This window comes from Mustela lutreola, chromosome 13 (genome assembly GCF_030435805.1).
Source record: "Mustela lutreola isolate mMusLut2 chromosome 13, mMusLut2.pri, whole genome shotgun sequence".
Taxonomy (NCBI): Eukaryota; Metazoa; Chordata; class Mammalia; order Carnivora; family Mustelidae; genus Mustela; species Mustela lutreola.
The window spans coordinates 60855237-60877464 of record NC_081302.1 but is presented as its reverse complement, the minus strand read 5'-3'; the positions used below and the strand labels follow the sequence as shown (position 1 = coordinate 60877464).

Sequence of the window (22228 nt, the reverse complement as noted above, 5' to 3'; positions counted from 1 at the left end):
CTCTGCCTGCCTCTCTGCTTACTTGTAATCTCTCTCTGTCAAATAAATAAATAAAATCTTTAAAAAAAAAAACAAAAACCGTGTTTGAGGTGTGCCTGGGTGGCTCAGGTGGTTAAGTGTCTGCCTTCAGTTCAGGTCATGATCCTGGTGTCCTGGGATCGAGCCCCACATCGGGCTCCTGGCTCAGCAGAAAGCCTGCCTCTCCCTCTGCCTCTCCCCCTGGTAATGCTCTCGCCCTGTATCTGTCTCAAATAAATAAATCATTTAAAAATAAAAAATAAGAAAAAAAAATAAGAAAACTGTGTTTGAAGTGTCAACACATGATACCAAATTATTCTGACAGGAAATACTTAAAACAACTGATTGGATAACTGAACAGAACTGAACAAAACTAAATTATTAGTTTTGGAATGGATTAATGAAAAGGACTTTGGCAATATAATTTGAGAAAATAAAGCCCATCGGAAAATACTGAAATTGTCTGCTTGTACAATAAATGAATGGATTTAAGCAATTCATATTTATTTGCTCTGGGTTTTTAATATTGTTTTTATGGCATCCTTATTATTTCATACTGCTAGGTTTAATTTTCATTTAAACGGTTCTTATTCCTCATGTCTTCCTCTTGATCATTTTTCACTTTTTGTTATGGAAATTTTAAACCACAGTAATGTCAAGAAAAAAGGTAACCAATTTATCTGAAAAATGAGATTAAGAGATCCAGTTAATAACTTTCTTGAACAAAGAGGCTAAATGAGTATCACAGAGAGAAACAATTGAGTCATTTTCAATTGTAGACCATCTAGATGGTTATTACAAGGTAAACAATTTCAGTTTCTTGCTCCTTTTTTTTTGTACTGTATGTATGTTCAGGGTTATAATCTGAAACTGTAAACATTTCAGTATATTCACTAGAAAACATTGGTAAGTACAATAGTAGGTCCTTGAATTGGAAACCAAATCAGTATACTAACATTGCTACTTGCCTCTAGAAATAAAGAATACCATCTTATAACTCTACTGTTTGTCCCAACCTGCTCTTCACTTAGCTAGATATGACTATTTATTGCAGGAACATAATCACAAAGTGGGAAGTAATAGCAGCTTTGTAAAGAAAGAAAGACAAATTATATAGTTACACTGTATGTCTACCAATCTCCCTTGTAAATAGGCAATAATCAAGAATCACAGCTATAGGAGTTCTTAGCCAACTATTTTTGGGGTACTTACCAAATACGCTGATAGTAAGACACTCAGACACACACACGTATCCCTTAAAGAGCTTCATTGTATTAGTCTAGAATATCTCTATATCTTTGAGTTGATGATCAGCAAAGTGTGGTCTATGAACCCCTGGGGTCCTCACATCCCTTTAGACAATATGCTAGGTCAAACTATTTTACTAGTAATACTAAGACATTATTTGCACCCTTCATTTTTTTATAATGGCATCGACTGATGATAAAAGCACTGGTGAATAAAAGTACTGATGTCTTAGCATGAATCAAGGGAGTGGCAAGACACTACCAGTTTAAAGTCTTCCAGTATACTACCAGCATATTCTTTGCCATCAATTTCACTAAATGTCTTTGATAAAGGATATAAATGATTACTACAGCATAATGGCTGTCTCAAGCAAAAGCACTAGTAAGATTGAGTTGTAGGTTAAACTAGCTTTTTTTCCACAGAAAACTATTTTTACTTAAACAACCATTAATAGAAATTATAGTTTCTTAGACTTGGGTGTTTGGCACACATTTCCTTGGGGAAAAAAAAAAAAAAGAACAAAGTGAGCCTACCCCTGGAAGTTCAATATTGACAGCATTTGTTTAATGATAAAATTCACACTACAAAGTTAAAATTGGAAATCTGTAAACCTTTTATGTGTCATAGTAAGCCTGATAGCTTCTCAATAATTAATTGTTTTTTGATGAGATTGGTAGCAATATTAACAAATGTGATTTTAATACTGTATGATAAAATGTGTCAACATCAGAAGAATCTGCATAATTCATTGAGTCAATATCTTCCAAGTGGCCAATGCATGATGTTATAAAATCATAAAAGATCTATTCAATGTGCAAGGCAGACCAATGGGTTTTAATGTAACAGAACATTAAAAAAAAAAAACTCAGATACATGTTCAGATTGCATGGTACAACTGACCTTGAAGGAATAACTATTTGTTGAGTTTTGCAGTTGTATCAAAAAAGTCCACAATTATCCAAAAGGCTATTAAAATATTCTTTTTCCAACTTTTTGTCTGCGTGAAGCTTCATTTTCTTTATACATTTCAACCAAAGCAACATTTCATGCCAGATTGAATGCAAAAGCAGATATGAGACTCCCTCTTCTATTAAACCAACTATAAAGGATTTGTAAAGAGGTAAAACAATATTATTCTAATTTTTTTGTTTTAGAGAATAATTATTGTTCACAAAAATGTAAATGTGTTAACATAGTGGGTTTATTATTTTTTGAAGCCTCTCAGTTTCAATTTCTAACACAGCAAATATAAAGAGATATTATCCACATAAACTAAAACTGTTAGGGATTTTAAGTACTTCTAAGAGTATAAAGGAGTCCCGAGACCAAAAGAAAGTTTGAGAACTACTGGCCTACATAAACAGTCCAGTGACCACTGATCAATAGTATGATTTGTCTAACAATTCATATATTACAAGTATGTTAAAGGGTAGTGAAATTTTAAAATACCATTTAAGAGGTCAGGGATTCCAGGTAAGAAAGCTGACCATGGCAAGAACATCTAACTGTATTACAGTTGTATATACAACCTCACTGAAGGGCTAGGTAGAAACGTGCTAACCTAAATAACTGGAAAGAAGTAAGAGTCTGCAAGACTAAAGGCAAAAGGAACTGTGCACAAGCACAGTAGTTTCCTACCTGGGAATAACTTTAAATTTCTGATACAGCTACACTACACACACACACACACACACACACACACACACACACAGGAACTGACTAAATAAATAGATAACAGATGGTGGGAGCCATGTTTCTCACTGTTGGGAGAGATGTGGTAATGGATTAGAGTTGAGAACATCAGAATAAATTCATGTTTGGCTTAATATAGATACAGATGGCTACATATAGAGATATTTATATGCATATATACAAACTTAGCATACACATATATTCCTTGCTCTGTCAGCTGAAAGGGCCTATAAGCAAAGATAGTCCACTAACAACTATGGCCAGATATTGGTTTCTGACACTATCTTCCATTAAAAGGAACCAGGGCTCATTCAAGAAATGACTGACTCTAGGACTAGGGCAGGAAATATACAAGATAAACCTGCAGCATCTTACATTACCAGAAAATAAGGAAGTGCTAAAAAACCAAAACAAAACAAAAATTCATCTACATAGATACAGATACGTCAAAGGGACACAGACGGAACTGAAAGAGTTCCCAAAAGCCAATCCTGGGACAGCTTGATTAACAAAACAGTACTCGATAGGGTAAAATAAGTACCCATGACTTCATATTGAAATAAACAAATGGTTGACTATATACACAAATGGGAGAAAAGAGATTAATCTCCCTTGTAGAAGAATTCTGAATAATTAATGTAAATATTCCATTCTCAGAGAGGGGGAGCATAATCCCCACTCCTTGAATATGAGTTATCTGGGTCTGGGTTCCATTATACATGGAATTTGATCCAGTTCTCCATTGATTTTAGGTATTTCGAGAGTTGGAAGACATGGTCCTACCAGCAGGATGTGGGGCTAAGCACTGGCCGGATTTGGCAATCTGCCTGTGCTTCTGAGCTGAACCCTCAGAGACATCTCCTCCTACTTCACAGCCTGGCTGGTAAGTTTCTGGGTCTCCAGTGACCGCTCTCTCCTTGCCAGTGCTTCCCCTTAATTTCTGTGCCTTCAAGAGAACTCTGAAATCCTGTTGTCTGTTCTTCAGTCTTCCGAAGGGGCCTCCCTACTCTCTGGGGTGACCCAGAATGTCTCAGAATTTCTCTCAGTTCTACTTAGATGCCTTCAGGCTCTGGTATCCCTAATACTGGAGCGTCTCTGTGGAATTTCTCACAGTTCTGTCAGCCCACCTCCGGACTTTGATGATTAAAAGCCCTGATCCCCTCAGGTGGCCCCCATGATCTGCATGTCCAACTCTCAGTGTTTGGTTGTTGAAAATCTGAGGAGCATATAGGGAGGAAAAAAAGGTAATTTACAGTGTAGAAACCACATAATACTATGTCAGCCAGATGATCCAGCTCAATATCAGTAAGAGAGAAATCATGTACCTTTGATATAATGTGGTAAAAATGGCACTGTACCCCATGGTCTTCTTCCCTAAAACCCAAAACCCTGACTGAATCATGAAAAAAAAAAAAATCAATCAATAATTCCAATAGAGGAACATCCTACAAAATACTTGGGATACAACATACTACAAAATAAAACCCAAGTCTAAGAAACTGTTCCATCCAAGAGGACCCTATGGAGACATGACAAATACATATAATGTGGGATCCTGGAACAGAAAAAGACATCAAGTAAGACCTACAGAAATATGAAAAAACTATGGACTTTAATTAATAATAATGGCTAATTTTAACAAATGTACAAGCCAAATATAAGATGTTAATCATAAGCAAAACTGGATGTATAAGATATGGGAACTTGTACTAACCTCTCAATTTTTCTTTAAAAAGTAAATATAAAAGTTTTCTAAAGAATAAAGTGTATTTTTAAAAACATATATTAAAGAAATGACTTAGTCTTACAGACACAATTAATTATACAGACTGTCAAAATTGCTGGCTACATGAAAATATATATCCTAAATTCCTTCAAATGTAGAAAAGTCATTTGCAGTAAAAAACCTTGAAAATCATACTGCAGCTTCATTACGTAGTCTATACACTTTTAAATATAATATTTAACAATGGTTTCCAAACCTACCATTTTTTTCTCCCATCTTTTGGCGTCGTTCATAAACATAAAACTCTTCAAAATTAACTTTATCAAAGGATTGAATCACTTTGATTGAAGAATATAACTGGAATCCAACTATGGTCTCTATGAAATTTGCAGTCCTTAGAGAAAATACATCATTATGCCACTCCAAACCTAATGTTCTTGCATGCCTGAATTTTCAAATAGTAACTGTAGTTGAAGAAACTTTTAGAAGTAACCACTAGTCCAACCTGATGATGAGTCCATGCAACTTCATCGAGTATTTACAGTCATATCATATCACTGATAATCTATTTTTAAAAATAAAAACCAACTCCATCTTTTGGTCCATGGATGCATGAGACATTCTGTAAAGAAAATAATAAAGATTGGCACATATATGCAAATAATAAAACATATAAGAAAAAAAGACTGTTCTAACAATAGCTCTTTTAAAATAGTATAAACTATTACAGAAACAAGAATAATTATTAAATGAAAAAATATGTAAAATATCAAAATTAGGAAATTACAGAGAAATTAAGAATCACCCGTATTTAAAATATTGTTAATTCACATAAACTATCCCCATTTTATAAATATTTTAAAAGTTTTCTTATTTCTTATAAATACTTGATGAAAACTTTAAAATGGGGATAGTAACACTACCTCAAATGAAGGAAGAAAAGGCAATAATGACCAAGAATTTCTCAAAACTGAAAAACACATAAGCCAACTAAGGATTCACTGGGTACCAAGCAAGATAAAATACAACTTTAGAATATCAAAAACAAAGAGAAAGTCTTAGAAGTTTCCAGAAAATCTAGACTATCTAAAAGACATTCTTGTCAGACTGGTAATCAGACTTCTTATCAGAAATGCCAGATGTAGGGGCGCCTGGGTGGCTCAGTGGGTTAAGCCGCTGCCTTCGGCTCAGGTCATGATCTCAGGGTCCTGGGATCGAGTCCTGCATCGGGCTCTCTGCTCAGCAGGGAGCCTGCTTCTCTCCCTCTCTCTCTCTGCCTGCCTCTCTGTCTACTCGTGATCTCTCTCTATCAAATAAATAAATCTTTAAAAAAAAAAAAAAGAAATGCCAGATGTAGTAAGTTTTTTTTTTTAATTTTAAATTTTTAATTTTTTATAAACATATATTTTTATTCCCAGGGGTACAGGTCTGTGAATCGCCAGGTTTACACACTTCACAGCACTCACCAAAGCACATACCCTCCCCAATGTCCATAATCCCACCCCCCTTCTCCCAACCCCCCTCCCCCCAGCAACCCTCAGTTTGTTTTGTGAGATTAAAAGTCATTTATGGTTTGTCTCCCTCCCAATCCCAGATGTAGTAAGTTAAGGCAAAGTAAGTCAGACCCCAGAATGCCTTCCAGCCAAGCTATCTTTGAAAAGTGAAGGTTAAAAAAAAGAGAATTTTAGACATATTCAAAAAGGCATTTAGGGACTCTCTGAAAGAGATAAAGTAGTACCCAAACTTCATGAAAAAAACTAACATATATGGAAGTTCTGAGGTATAAGAAGCAAAAATGAGCAAATGGCTAAAACACATTAATGCTAAAGACAGATTAAAAATGGGTTTTAATACCAAGTGAAACAAAATGATAGAATCATGGAAAATTATGTTCTTTTATAGAATGGGTACAGAAGGGGATTACTGCAAGATTAAAGAAAGTAAAGTAGAAGCACTGTCAAGTCCTTCATATGGAGGATATCAATACTAATCAAATTTAGATCTTGTTAGGAAACATAAATTTAAGAACTATGTTGAAAATGCACTGGTAATGTATTTAAAAAAAAAAACAAGGAGAACAAAGAAAATTTGGGGCCAACCTCAATTAAAAAAAGGAATGGAAAAATAAGATATAAAAGATACAAAGAGGGGCACCTGGGTGGCTCAGTGGGTTAATTTAAGTCTCTGCTTTCAGCTCAGGTCATGATCTCAGGGTCCTGGGATCCAGCCCCAAATCAGGCTCTCTGCTTAGCAGGGAGCTTGCTTCCCTCCCTCTCTCTCTCTCTCTCTGCCTGCCTCTCTGCCTATATGTGGTCATTCTCTCTGTCAAATAAATAAATAAATAAAATCTTTCTAGAAATAAATGAATAAAAGATACAAAGAAAAGCATGGTAAATTAGATAAGAAAAAAACCAAACTGTTAATAATCACAAAAAAGGTGATGTGTTAATCTAACTTATTAAAGGGCTCTCAAAATGGATTGCAAGCAAAACCTAGCTATATTTTAAAATAAGAGGCCTACTTAAATCACACAAAATGTCAACAAAAGGTTGAAATAACAGTATGTAGAAAATGACATACCAGCAAATATAAGAAATGTTCATATCAAATAGAATTTAATATGAAAACCAATAAAAGAGAGAAATATTTTACAATAATAGAACAATTCACATGAATATCTAATTGAAATTTCTGACTTAATATCAAATAGGCTCAAGAAGTAGAAATCCCAATTAGAGGCAAAAGTATAAAAAAAAAAGTTTAAACAAGATCTTAGGAAAGCTACATGCCACATATCCCCACCTCACTCCTATTATAACAGTTTTATAGATGAATTCTACAAAACTTTCAAGGAACAGATAAATTCTATCATACATGAACTGTTCCAGGTCAGGAAAAATAATGGGAGCCACTCAATATTTTTCTTAGATTAGTATAACCATGACATGTAAGAGAAGAAACTCAAGGCCAAAAGCACTTCTGTACAAAAATACTAAGTAAAATATGCTGTAGAGTAAAAGTATATTACTAAAACACAATTTATCCTGGGAATATCCCCAAAATTTAATATTGGAAAGTTAATCAATGTAAATTCCTACATTAACATATAAATGGAAAACCGTAATTTCAGATGCAGTAAATAAAACAATTCAATAAAAGTCAGCAACTATTCTGGAGGCTGGGAGATGAGAGAACCTTAACAAACTAGGAAGAAAAGATCACCTCTTTAACCTAATAAACTCTCTACTAAAACTCATATATAATAACACATCAGACGCATTTTCATTAAAGTCAGGCACAGAGATGAGGACACTTGCCACCACTGCTCTTATTCAGTATTATACTGGAAGTCTTAAGAGAAATGCAGTAAAATAAAAGAAACAGCTAAAGACTTAAAAAAAAAAAAAAAAAGCAGTATCTATCTGTAGAATAAACAAAAACATGATAAAGTTAAAAGCCAAGCAAAGAGCTAAGAGAAATAGAGCTTGTGAACTTTGGGTTAGTGGGATGGTGCAGCAGGTTCATCACTCGGTGCAGAGTCAGAAGTGGGGCTCAATCTCATGACCCTGAGATTATGACCTGAGCTGAAATCAAGAGTCATATGCTTAACTGACTGAGCTACCCAGGCACCCTGACACTGAAAAAATTTTTAAAAATTATACAGGACATGCAGTATCCAGTGTACATAAAACTTTAAACCATTAAGAAAAAGATGATCCAACAGAAAAATCGGTAATTTTTAAAAGAAATTATAGAAATTTACATAAATTATAAATTAATAAACATATGACTAGATACTGCATCCCTACTAGTAATCAGAGAATGAAAATTTTTTTTTAAAATGACAAATGATTTGATCTATCAGATGGACAAAAAGCAGCCAATATCTTGTGTTGGTCTACAGTGTAGGAAAACTGGAAGTCTCAAAATTATTTTGGGGATGTTTAAATTAGTGTAGTATTTTGGAGGCAAATTCGGCAAGACCAATTAAAATTACAAATGTTCGTAACTTTGGGGCACCTGGGTGGCTCAGTCAGTTAGTTAAGGAAACTGACTCTTGATTTCAGCTCAAGTCATGATCTTAGGGTTGTGAGTTCAAGCCCCTTATCAGGCTCCCTGCTCAACAGGGTGTCCACTTGAGAGTCTCTTTCTCCCTTTCCCTCTCCCACTAGTGCTCTCTCTATCTTAAGAGAAATGAGTAAATCTTAAAAAAAAAAAAAAATAGTGTTCGTAACTTAAAACCAAGCAATCCCATTTTTAGGCATATATATATATATCCTTGAGAAAAACACGTGCACAAGAAAATACATACCAGAATTTACCTGCAGCATTGTCTATAAGTTGAAAAACTGGGAACAACGAATGTCCATCAAAAAGAGAATGGCAAATAAAATGTGCTATATAGTACCTATCAAACAAGATAGAATTTAAATATAAAAACCAATAAAAGAGACAAAAATAAATATTTTACATTAACAATTCAACCATATACTGGAACACTATCCAGCAGGTATAAAAAATGAGCCATAAATACATAATAAGCTATAACAGGTATACACTTCAAAACACTATCAAATGAATAAAGTTAGAACATGATATAGTATGATAGTATCAACATTTTTTAAAGTTACAAATGCATATAGGAACCCATTGAGAATACAGAAGCATAAAAAAAGACTTAAAGGTTTTGCACCAAACTCCTTAACAGGGGGCTGGGGAAGCAAGGGGTAATTCAGGGGTTGTAGACTGTGCTACCTGTAAGGATCTAATTTTGTAAAAAGAATGTAATAGCGCACTTAATTTAAAATTTAAGTATATAATTTTCAAAAAAGGATTGTCCATTTTAAAGGCTTTTGAAACAGACTGCCAAACTCCTTTCTAGAATGGTTCTACCAATTTCTACCAATTTCACCTACAGCACACATGCATACTAATAGCTTTTATTTTATTTTATTTTATTTGACAGAGAGATCACAAGTAGGCAGAGAGGCAGGCAGAGAGAGAGAGAGGGGGAAGCAGGCTCCCCACCGAGCAGAGAGCTCAATCCCAGGACTCTGGGATCACGACCTGAGCCAAAGGCAGCGGCTTTAACCCACTGAGCCACCCAGGTGCCCCTACTAATAGCTTTTTGAAGAAAAATCTCACCAATGTTGTTCATATCTTCTGAAATTTTAAAAATAACTGAACAGTAAAACGTGTACTAAAGAAAATTTGCAAAATAGAGTAAAGCAAAAAGAAGAGGGGCTAAATTACTCAAAATCTCATCATCCAGAGACACCTGGTTTAGTATTTTGGAGTGAAACCGGGGTTTTTTAATTTGGTCATATTTTCCCCCTTCTCACTTTTTCATTTTGGAGAAAAGCGGAAGGTTTGTTTCACCTCAATTTCTGGTTGCTTTGTTTTAAAGAACAGGCTTTTTATGAAACTGAACATTTCTTCTCTATTTCTCAGGTTCTAACTACGATGAGAGTAATGAACATTTATTGAGTAGAAACCATGTGTCAGGCACACTTCTAAGTACTTCACTTACTCTTACTGAACTGCATAACGATCATGAGAAAATTAGCATGTCTGTTTTTTCTAAAGAGGAAGCTAAGGCGTGTCACACTGTAAGTGGCAGTGACAAAAAATAAGGAACCAGGCAGGATGATTTCAGAGTCCGTTTTTTGGTTATTCCACTCAACCTTTTCGAAGTTCCCTTTCTGTTTCCCTCATGCAGAACTCATTGCAGGTTTCCACATGTTGAAATACTCAGTTCATTACACACTGTTCCTTATTCTAATTACTTATGGGGTTGTGGTTAATCAGAGTCAGGTGCCTTTCGGATCTAATCTCAATTCCGTGATCTTGGACAAATGATTCTACTTATCGAGGACTCGTGTCAAGTCTTACCTGTGAAATGGGTCAGTGGTTAAACCTTCCAGTTCTGCTTCTGGATTTTACACTGCAGTCCATTTCCTGCAGCCCCTTTTACAGCCTCAGGTTCCCAGCTGCTTAGGAATCACCTCACATTAAGGTATGCACCCGGAGACAGAAAATGAAACGGGGGTTGAGAACTCAGAACGCCCACGGTCCCTGCTACAGCCTGGGACTGCAGGTGGCTAAAAGGAAAAGGGAGGTTGCAAGGGCTGGGGTCCACGCAGCCGAGGGCTCCGCCGCGGCCCCAGCTCCTGGACCGAAGGAGCTGTCAGGGGGCCACCCAAGGCCGTGCCTCCGCTCCACTAACCACTGCTTTTTCCACGCCGCCCGCCACACCTGAGGGCTGCGCCAGGCCCGTTCCGTTGGTAAGGCTGGGTTTCCCCGCGGGTCGGGTTCCTTTCCGACTCCACGCCACCGAGACCCCAAGGTCCCAGATGCCCCCCAGGCCAGGAAGTACTTCACCATTTACCAGACCTCACCTCAGCAACAACTGTCCCGCCTCGCCTCAGGCGGGGAAGGAGGGCCGCCCAATCCCCAACGCCCAGGCCTACGTAACGCTAATCCTAAATGGGAGGAGCCGGACACCCAGAGCTCCCACTACTTGGCCAAGAGCCCATTGGTTGGACACCCGACTGGGTCCACGCCTCAAGAGGCTCTGCGCGCGTATCCCCGGCAGCGCGGCGGCGCCCAATTGCGCCGCCTTCCGATTGGCTGCCAGAGCTCTCGGCTTGTCTCGCGCTCTCTGGCGGGGCCAATGGGGATACTCGCAGTCGAGAGGCCGGCATTGCAGGAGTGGTGGCGCAGCTGTTTCCTCTGGTAGGTGTTCCGCTGCCATCTTGTGTGTGGCTAGGACTGGGCTTCTCGGCGGTTGAAAGCTTACTTAGTGGCTCCAGGTGTGGAGGGGTCCTGAGAGAGCAGTGGAGGAGAAGGGGGATCTGAGGGCAGACACCTGGTGCCTTCTCACTTACCTGAAAGGGAGAGGTCTTCTTGGTGTGAATCAGCCCTGTCTCGAGAGAGTGATGATGAATGGTGGTGGTGGGGATCCCAGGCTTTGGTTAGTTGGTCATTGTGGAGGGCTTGTTGGGGGCTCTGATGCCTTAACGCTGATTCCTTTGGTTCCAGAGAGTTACTCCCATAATCTTTGTGTCGGAAGATTGACCATCACCCCTCCTAAAGAGGTTGTCTGATGGACTGCATCATTCAGAAAGGAACAAGGCTGGTCATTAATGGAAGGGGAGAGAGGGCGATGCCTCACCACTATCCTCAGGTTAGAAAGAGACGTCTTCATGTTCTGTCGTTTGCGAGGGAGTGACTGCTCAAGTGTTGGCTCTTCTCGACAGTTAACCCTCTGACTAAGGTCATCCTTTGATAATTGTGGGCATCTGGTTCTGCGTTTGGGCAGGTTTATTAATATGCAGCGAGCATTCCTGCAGTGGTTTTTTAAAAATCTACTAATTGGTGGTCTTTTTAGAAACTGTAAGTGAAGGAAGACTTTTGGCAAATCTTTGTTTCTCTGGTTAGGATCTGTTGGAAGATTTCCTTTGCTTTGTCCTCAGCCAGCCTCCTGCTCCTTCAATTTCGGAATTTTCTAGGTCTGCCTTGACTTGCTCTGTTGCTTCGTCAGGGGAGGCGTGTGTAAGGGAAGGTATTTTCTGAGCTCTTTTTGAGGTAGGAGGAAGAAAGGAATTACTTCCTTTTCCTCCATTTCGGTTTTTGTTTTGAATCGAAGTAGACTGCACACATTCTTTCATTTGGAAGGAAAAATGACCGGATATGGAAACCTAGCTGATAAAAAAAACTAGTATTTTGTGGTTAGCTGTTTTGACACGCATTAGACGAAAACAAAAATACTTAAGTTTTCAGTTGGTTACCCAATGGTGGCTCAGCCTCGTCAAGAGTACCGTGTGTTTTGTGGCAGGAATATCAAAAACAGCAGTAATTGAATGATTAAAATTTAATTTTCTTTTAAAAATTTGCTTCTTAAATCACGAGTTTTGTAAGGCCTAAGTTGCAAGAGTTCAAGTGTTAGTAATTTAGTGGATGGTAAGGTGCATGTGGCTATCATAAAGTAAGGGATCAGTGGCTATAAGAGCAGCTCAGTAAATGTTCGCTGAAACTTCTGCATAGTATTCTCATGTAATAATGCCTGGCATGTGTTCAGAAGTATAATTGTTGAATGAATAAATAAAACAATATGATAATTGGAAAGTGTGGATATACGTTTCTTTTTTGCCCAACTGAAAACGAATTTAACCTGCTTTCTAGAAAACTTGACTTTAATTTTCTTGAACTAAATTTATTGCTTCCAATTTATACATACAAATATTATTATGGCTAAGTTCATAGTCCTTTTTTGTGAGGTCTTTTTATGAAATCGTAATACACTGAAATTTAGATAATGAAGGTGAGCCCTAAAGTAATAATGCTCTGTTTGCCATTTTTTCTTGAAAGTTTCTAGAAATGAGTATCAAACTTGTCAGTGCCTTCCTTAGCTCTCTTCTGAAGAAAAAGATGTATTGTTTTTCTAGTTTATTTTTAACACTGCTTAAAGTCAAAATACTGCCAACTTTAAGTTTATATTGCATAAATATGTTCTGTAATTTTAAGTAAGTAATTTTTAAATAATAAGTTAGGTAAGTATGATATTTTTCTTTGAAGAATACAAATCTCTGAATTTTATAATATATAAGCTGAGGATCCTTAGAGGTTTCTTAAAATAATACTTTCGTATGAACAGTGTTAAATGACTTTAAGTAAAAATGATTTAACTTATATTGGTGTGGTAAGGATTATTTTTCATTGCAGTCTCATAATGTATACAAGTTTAGATTTTTTTCCCCATTATCAATTGATGCATGCTGTTTAATTGGAAAACATTTGATAACACCTTTGAAATGAATTTTTGTGGCTGAATATAGATTAAAATTACTTACTTTCATAAAAAAAATCAATAAAAATGCTCTCAACCTGTTTGCAGTTCTTGTATTTGATATTTTAAAGATATAAATGATTTTATTAGTGAAGATTTTAGGGGATAAATTAAATAATGCAACTAAAAATAAATGATTTAAAACCATGGAGGTGAAAATTACCATTGCAGTTTGTGGTGTTTCGTTAATCGATGAAATTGATTGCCTGAGTCATGAGAATGTCTCTTTATCTACAGAAAATGCTTGTGAGATAAACACGTGGGACATTCAGATTATTTCCCTTAAAGAGAAAATGTTTGAAGTATTATATATGTAGCTGTTTTTATCTTTTTTATTTTTTTATTTTTTTTTTATGTAGCTGTTTTTAAATGACAGAATTGAAACACTACAATTTTCCCCTTATGATGACTTCTCCCTTTGTAATAGCTCATTTGCTCTTGCCACTTAAACTATAATTTTTGTGCAAATAAGTCCTGATTCTATTCAAGTTATGCTCTTTTAAGCACTTAACACTCATTTCTCACAGCCTTTGGGGCAGTTAGATCTACTCAATTTGTATGCAACTCTATTTAAGGTTCCTATCATGATTGATGGTATAGGTATCTTCTGAATGGCTCTGATTTAAAACTTCAAATTCTTACCTCTCCCTGTGACCTAACTGTATAATCTGTAGCTTCAACCTCCAAAATGGCTTTGCTTCTCATTTTTCTACAGTCATTGCTGCTGCCTAATTTAGGCCCCCTTTTCTTAATATTTTATGTATTATTGACAAATCCCCTACTTCTCAACTTGGAATTTGTACTAGTTAAGGTACAGGTTTGGCTACTGTGACAACCTAAAAAATAATTGTGCCCCCCCCAATCTTTTTTTAGATTTATTTTTTAGAGCGAGAGAACACAAGCGGGAGGGTCAGAGGGAGAATAAGAAAAAATCCGAAGCAGAATCCATGCAGAGTGTGGAGCCAGATGCAGGGCTTGATCTCAAGACCCCAAGATCATGACCCAAGCTGAAACCAAGAGTTGGACTCTTAACCGACTGTGCCAACCAGGTGCTCCATGCCCCCCGCCAATTTTTTAATAAAATAAAAAATGTCTAAACTAAGTAAAAATTTGAGCTGATCACGTAGCTTTGCTGCAAAAAGTTGTCAGAGGCCCCCCAAGCTCCTAATTTGTTACTCTGCTACCTCATCATGCAGCTTCATGTTGTGGACCAAGATGGCTGCTTCACTTCCTGCCATTTTATGCCTTGTGCTTAAGTTAAAGGCTAAAACGCATCAAGGTAGGAAGCACAGAATCTTGGCAAGGGGTGGTAGGAGTAGGATCTTATTCTCTACCTTAATTTTTTTTAAATTATATTATCCCCCAAAATTAAGTAACAATTTCATTTCTATGAGATTATTGTGAACTTTTGATGACTCTGTTAGGTTCCTACAGTTAGATTTTGGAGGAGTAGGGTGTGTAGCTTGTGACCCTCAAATGCTTCTATTGTGGCTTACATCATTTGCAGATCTAGGGACTGCTTTGTACTTTCCTTTTCTCTTTCTAATGGTTCTCACTGCCCACAGTTATCTTTGAAAGTAATTAATGCCTAGCTTACCTTCTCTTCGGAGTATAGATAGGTTTAATCTAATCACAACCTCTTGCCATATACTCAGATTCTTCATTTAAGCATATCTTATATTACTTTGTTTCTCGCTGGCTATGGCAAATAAAATAATTCCATGGAGGCAAGACTCCTTCCTGAGTCATGAACAAGTTTGCATGCAGTTGGTATTGGACATATGTTTGCTCATTTGAAATATATTTCATATTACAAATAGGATAAAGAATAGGATGGGGAGGCCAGTGGTGGGCCTAGCTTGCTTTACATGTAAAGCAGTATCTATACCTTTGGAGAGTGTATTCATCTCTTAAAAAAAAAAATAATAAGAACGTCAGTACCCTGACAGAATATGAGCAAAGGACATGAGCTCATGATCACAAAAGAACAAACACAAATGATTTACATGGAAAATATTTAACATGTAGTTAAAAAAATAAACATTTAAATAAGCAGTTTGTCAGAATGCATCAAGACAAAACTGTGCATAATCTCTGACCCTTCGTAAGGAAACTTCTATGGCAATGGAGATGGAGTCAAACCTTTATGATCACAGTATGATTTTTTACTTGGAAGTAATTGGAGATTAAAAAAAATAACCAATTGTAGAAGAATGGTTTTTATAAATTATTATACATCCATCGTGATAGATATATTTCAGCCTGTTAAAAAGGAATATTTCCAAAAGCTGTTTAGTGAATAGAGGCTATTTAATGACAATGGAAAAAGGTCACCATTTTGTGTTAAGTGAGAAAAAGTATAGAATAGCAATTGAGGAAATGAAATGAGATACTATTATGCAACCTCTTAGAATGCCCCCTCATCCTCCAAGGAAAAAAGGAAGGGAGGAAAGAAGAAAAAAATAGCAAGGACTGGCCAGGATGCGAAGCAACAGGATTCAAATCTTGCTGATGGGAATGCAAATACCACAGCCATTTGGAAACAGTTTCACAGTTTTTTTTATAAAATTAAGCATACCTTTTATATGTGATTTAGTAATCCCACTCCTCTGTTGACATTTACGAAAAGAGAGCTCCATTAGCTTCTCTTCCTTGCCAGCAATTGGCACCAGTAATTGTATTTGTTTGGTTTAGTTTTTGCCATTATATGGGATATGTAATGGCATTTCATTATGGTTTTAATTTGCATATCCCCAAAGACTATTACATGATTTTCTCATGAAAAGTGAAATTAAACCTAAAATCACTTCTCTGCAGATATTTAGAGCATCTGTATTTGTAATCACCAAAACCTGGAAACAACCCAGCTGTCTCTTAATTGGGGAATAGGTATTTAAAAACTGGGATCCGGGGCGCCTGGGTGGCCTGGTGGGTTAAAGCCTCTGCCTTCGGCTCAGGTCATGATCCCAGGGTGCTAGGATCGAGTCCCGCATCAAGCTTTCTGCTCATCACGGAGCCTGCTTCCCCATCTCTCTCTCTGCCTGCCTCTCTGCCTACTTGTGATCTCTGTCTGTCATATAATAAATAAAATCTTAAAAAATAAAAATAACTGGGATCCATGCAATGTAAAACAAAACAAATCTCTTCCTGGTAGGATAGAAAATGACCTATGTTAGAACTACATACTAAGTTGTTGTAAGGAAAAAATAAAATAAAAATGAGCCATAAATTATATTATATAGTGAAAACACACCAGAAAAAATATGACCATAAAGCTGATGAAAATGGTAATCTAAATATTTAAAAATAAGTGAAGAGAAATTAAGGAAAAGATGACACCCTTGAAAGAACCACACAAATCAGAAATAAAAGGAGCTCAGAAATGAGATGACTAGGTTGTATGGGGATTGAAGTGAGAGCTGACAATTCAAGAAGGAGGAGAATAAAATATTTTTATTTTTATTTTTTAAAAAGATTTTATTTATTTATTTGACAGACAAGAGATCACAAGTAGGCAGAGAGGCAGGTGGGGGCGGGGGAGCAGGCTCCCCACTGAGCAGAGATGTGGGGCTCGATCCCAGGACCCTGGGCCTCTGAAAAATATTTTAAAATAATGATGAAGTGAGAAAGAAAACAAGAGTGACCATACATCCCAGAAAGCAGTAAGTGAAACAGAATAGAAAGGAGAAAATTGAAAAAAATCAAACATTTTAAAGGAGTAAAGAGAAAGTGACAAGATAGGCAAAGAGAGCTAAAATGTATTTATAAGGAATTGCCCAAATGTAAACCAAAGCACGATGGTGCTGGTTACATAACATTTGCATGTACTTTATGCCGTTTGGTTGTATACTTGAATTTAAAATGGTTAAAATGGCAGATTTTATGTTGTTGTTTTTTTTTTAACCACAATAAAAAATATATAAACTGCAGTAATGGCACAAAGAACTATTAGAATTGAAGAGCACTTAACACTAATAATGTTTATGTATATTGAAAGGCATACTGTGAATCTGGGGAATTCAACCCAGAACAGCTAACACTTAAGATGTATTCTTGTAGAATTGTTAGATTTTAAAAATACGGGGAAAAAAATTTCTTTTTCTTGCTTCCATGGAAACAATGTCCACTTGGAAAGAAAAATAAAATTGGATTTAAAAATTGGTTTTAGCAGCAACATTTTATGGCAGATAAGAGCAAAACATTTTTTTAAAATATCCAAGGAAATAAATATTTCATGTCTCACAAAACTATTTTTCAAGATGTCAGGACATCAGCAAACATTTAAAAACATGAAACAATGTTGTTCCTATGAATCCTTCCTAAGAATATTCTAGAGAACAAATTTCAGACAACCAAGCAGTGATTGGAGAAACTTCAGCATCAAGTCAGGTGGTAAGCATTGACTATATTTTATGTAGGGCGAAGGCTTTAAAAGATGGGAATTATGGTGATAGACTGATAATGTGAATAGTCTGACAATGTAGAAATAATGTAACCTACCAAAAAATGGGAGAGAAAGGGGAGAGTAAATAAAATAGTTTTTAAATAATTTTAAAATAATTGCCTATTGGAATTAGGTGCGAGAAAAATATAAACACAGGAAGTATATACATATATATATAAGAATATATGTATAAACTTACATATATGTTTATATATATATTTATATATATACTCTTATATATATAAACTTATATATGTTATATATATAAACTTATATGTATATAACTTATTTATTCTTATATATACTTAAACATAAGTATATATACCTGCTTAGATGTATAAAACACTGATAAAAATAATACAGTAATCAAAACTATAGATGGTGGGGGAGAAGGAAAGGTAGAAGAAATTGATAATTTTGTTACTGCTAATAGCAGGGAACTAATAGTATCTTTAAAAAAGGGATGAGAATGATGAGTATAATATAAAGATATTACTACAGACTTAACCCCAAGAATAAAATACACAAAAGTTTCCTAAATACTAAAATATGTTCTTTAAAAAGAGCAAACAGACCACACAGTTTCTGTATGTGTTTGTGTGTAAAGTACACAAAATGTGTAAAACATGAAAAGTTACCAATAACACCCTAAATATCAGATGTATTAGTAAATATATGGGCTCAACTTAAAGAAAAAGATTTTCAGTTGCTGTATACAAAAGGTAGAGCTATAAAAATTAATAATAAAAGGAATTAATGAATGAACAATTTAAAATAAGGGAAATTAAAATATATCAGATAAATGCAAATTTTAAAACAGGTTTATCATTTCTATATCAGACAAGGCAGCATTTAGTTCAAGAAGCATTAAAATAAAGGATATTTTATAAACAAAGAGCTGTATTCAAAATGCGGATTTTTTCAGAATGTCTATTTACTAAACAACACCTTAACAGCTTTCATGAAGTAAAAACTACAAGGGATGTGAGGAGAAATAGAAACTGGCTAACGGAGGACTTTAACATACCTCTCTCAAAATAAGTACCATTAAGTATATTGTAAGGTAGATCCAGATTTATATCAAAGTTTGAGTCCAGTAATAGAGAATACATCTTTCTAATTGCACAGGGGACAGTTTAAAAAATCTGTTCTAGGGGTGCCTGGGTGGCTCAATGGGTTAAGCCTCTGCCTTTGGCTCAGGTCATGATCTCAGGGTCCTGGGTTTGAGCCCCGTAATAGGCTCTCTGCTCAGCAGGGAGCTTTCTACCCTCCCTCTCTCTGCCTGCCTCTCTGCCTACTTGTGATCTTTCTGTCAAATAAATAAATAAATAAAATCTTTAAAAATAAATAAATAAATAGATAGATAAATAATCTGTTCTAGAGGCACTCGGGTGCCTCAGTGGGTTAAAGCCTCCGCCTTCAGCTCAGGTCATGATCTTAGGGTCCTGGGATAAAGCCCCACATCGGGCTCTCTGCTCAGCAGGGAGCCTGCTTCTCCCTTTCTCTGCCTGCATCTCTGTCTGCTTGTGATCTCTCTCTCTCTCTCAAATAAACAAATATAATCTTTAAAAAAAAAAAATCTGTTCTATATTAGACCATAAAGAACAATTTAGTTCCAAAAAATAAAAAGTCAAATTTTTGATCCCATGCAGTAAAGCTAGAAAATAATTTTTCAAATAACAAATAACTAAAAAACCTGACTTCAGGTGTCCATAGGACTATGGTAACTGTCTAAATGCAGATCTTACCATACAGTCTTTGAAAAAACCATACAGATCCATAAAGAGAGTAAATTAAACCACCACCATCCTTGCCTAACTAATATAATTGCAAATTATGGGTATGAGAGAAGTAAACACTGAAATGCATAGAGTGAGCTCTGAAACCCATGCTAAAGTGGCAAGTAAGGTTGAGACTTAAAACAGGAGAGGGGAGCGGGACATAGAGTCAGTAGAATGCAAATAAAGTAACTCCAGAAAGTGAAAGCCCCATCCTAAGGAGGAAGATACTAAGATGTTTGAGACATATTAGGTAGAAGGCACTTGAAATTGCATGGGACCAAACAGCAGTCTGAGAAGGGGTATTGCTTTTGAGATAAGAGGATGACTTTTTGAAGAGACACCATTTACCTGGAGGCTTGGTGGTAAGAGGAAGAAAAGATGGTAGAAATCAGTGATCTTGCTGAAAAAGAATAAAAGATACATCAACCACTCTCACCCCAAAAGAAATCATTGATTTAAAAAACTGCATTGTATTAAACCAATAGAAGGAGCTGTTGAACAAAAAAATCCAGTAATTTCTCCAACTCCCTCACTCCTGTCTATATGCTATTGTTATCTGGTTTAGGAAAATTAAAACACTTTAAAATGAGTAAATTCTGGTACACAACATTCATTCATGTAAAATTAATATAAGTAGGGGCACCTGAGTGGCTCAGTCAGTTTAGGGTCTGCCTTCAACTCAGGTTGTGATTTCCTGGTCCTGGGATCAAGCCCTGTGTCCTCCTGATCAGCAAGGAATCAGCTTCTTTCTTTCTCTCTCTCTCTCCCTCACCCTCTGCCCTTCCCCAATGCTTGTTCTATCTCACAAATGAACAAACAGAATCTTAAAAAAAAAATTACTGTAAGTAGAAAACGTAAAATAAGAATTAAAATTAAACTACAGAGCTAAAGAAAACCACAGCATAATACTCCTACCTGAATTAAATATCCTTGAACAAGCATTTGCAGAAATAAGTTCTCAAATACAAATTCAGAACTCCAAAATAAATGGACAACAAAAGGAAGATATGAGAAGTAGATTTACTGAACTCAGGAAGTAAATGAGAAAAAAAATTGTCTTTCAAAATGAAGCTAACATCCAAGATACCTAAGAGAGAATAGATTTACTAAATGTAAGAGATATTGAGGAAAGACTTAAAGATGGCCAAGAGAATGGAAATTAAAGAAAGGTAAAAAGAGAAAAATTCAATGATACAAACAATATGTAAAAGAGTTCCTAAGAAGAGAAAAACAATAGCAGAGCTAATATTTAAACTTCAATCTATGAAAACATTCTGAAAGTAACAGAAGACTCAAATCTACACTTCGTAAAGTCTCTTTGTGTAATGTAAAAACTATTCTAGGATGGTCCAATCCAAGTCATATCTTAGTAAAACTATTGGACATTGAAGATAATGGAAAATTCCTTTGGGCTTCCAGGCAGAAGACATTAGTAATAAATTTCTCAACAGCAACATACAAAACAGAACAACCATGGAACAGCATATTTAAAGTCTGTGAAACTAAGTCAAGGATTTTAGCACTTTGACTCCATCCCAGAAAAAATTAAAACCATGATAAATTCCAATATACTAAAAAAGTTTACATAATGAAAAGTGCTATGAGCAAAGCAAAAAGACAAATGACAAGGTAGGAAGAAATATTTGAACTTCTATCACACCTCCTTAACGAAACTACCCTAGAAGTCAAAGCAAATGTCCAGCAACCCAGCAGAAAATGGGCCAATGATATGAGAATTCACAGAAAAAGAAATGCAGATGATAGACACGAAAGATGTTTAACTTAAGTCATACAAAGAGAAATACAAATTAAAGCTATATTAAAAATTACAGCTGCACTCAAGCCTTTCTCACCAAAATCCAAAATTACGTTAATAGTGCTCTGTGGACTATGGGGGAAAGAGGCATCTTGATGAATTGCTGGTAGGGATACAAAAGCCCAAAGCTTGAGACAGAATTTGGTAGTATCCAAAAATATTAGATATGCATTAACGTTTTGAACCAGGCACCTGACTTCTAGGAGGCTGTTCTAAAGACACATTGACATAAAATATAAACTGGCATTTCTAAAAAGTTACTCATAGCAGCAATACTTACATTAGCACAAGACTGACAACGACCTAAATGCTCATTAATAGGGGACTAGGCAACTAAACTACATCCAGCAATGGAATAATCTCCATTCCTCTTCCAAGTCACTCTTGCCCCCAGAAATCATGAAAGAAAATGTGGAAAATCTGCATGCACCAACAACACTGAATGATCTGCAGAATATATTGTGAACTGGGAAAAAAACCAAAGCATGGAATAATATATATAGTAATCTATAGGTAGAAGGAGGGAATGGGAAAGGTGCTGACAATGGAAGAGATTTTTCTTATGGTTTATTTATATAGTTTGATCTTTGAATCATGTATGTTTACATATTCAGAAGTTAGGGGCACCTGGGTGTCTCAGTGGGTTAAGCCTCTG

General features: G+C 35.9%; 2 protein-coding genes across 23 annotated transcripts in view; one reads left to right on the top strand and one right to left on the bottom strand.

Moving 5' to 3' along the window:
• The window catches only part of LOC131813915 (histone-lysine N-methyltransferase SETDB2-like), an 89952-nt gene extending 78263 nt beyond the window's left edge, over positions 1–11689 (bottom strand). For 2 of the 8 annotated variants that reach the window (XM_059144463.1, XM_059144462.1), the window contains exons 1-4: positions 10577–10792; positions 8997–9092; positions 5190–5306; positions 4945–5078 (exon numbers count right to left, since the gene is read on the bottom strand). In XM_059144463.1, the coding sequence (XP_059000446.1) occupies positions 4945–5078; positions 5190–5215 (160 nt within the window). In that variant the 5' untranslated portion in view covers positions 5216–5306; positions 8997–9092; positions 10577–10792. Of the gene's footprint in view, positions 1–4944; positions 5079–5189; positions 5307–8996; positions 9093–10576; positions 10793–11082; positions 11250–11571 lie in introns of those variants that run through there. The other 6 variants (XM_059144459.1, XM_059144457.1, XM_059144456.1 and 3 more) reach the window with 6 other exon arrangements.
• The window catches only part of CAB39L (calcium binding protein 39 like), a 124887-nt gene continuing 113947 nt past the window's right edge, over positions 11289–22228 (top strand). For 4 of the 15 annotated variants that reach the window (XM_059144470.1, XM_059144478.1, XM_059144469.1 and 1 more), the window contains exon 1: positions 11735–11870. The gene's annotated coding sequence lies outside the window, so the exon portion shown is untranslated. Of the gene's footprint in view, positions 11420–11732; positions 11871–22228 lie in introns of those variants that run through there. The other 11 variants (XM_059144483.1, XM_059144466.1, XM_059144476.1 and 8 more) reach the window with 8 other exon arrangements.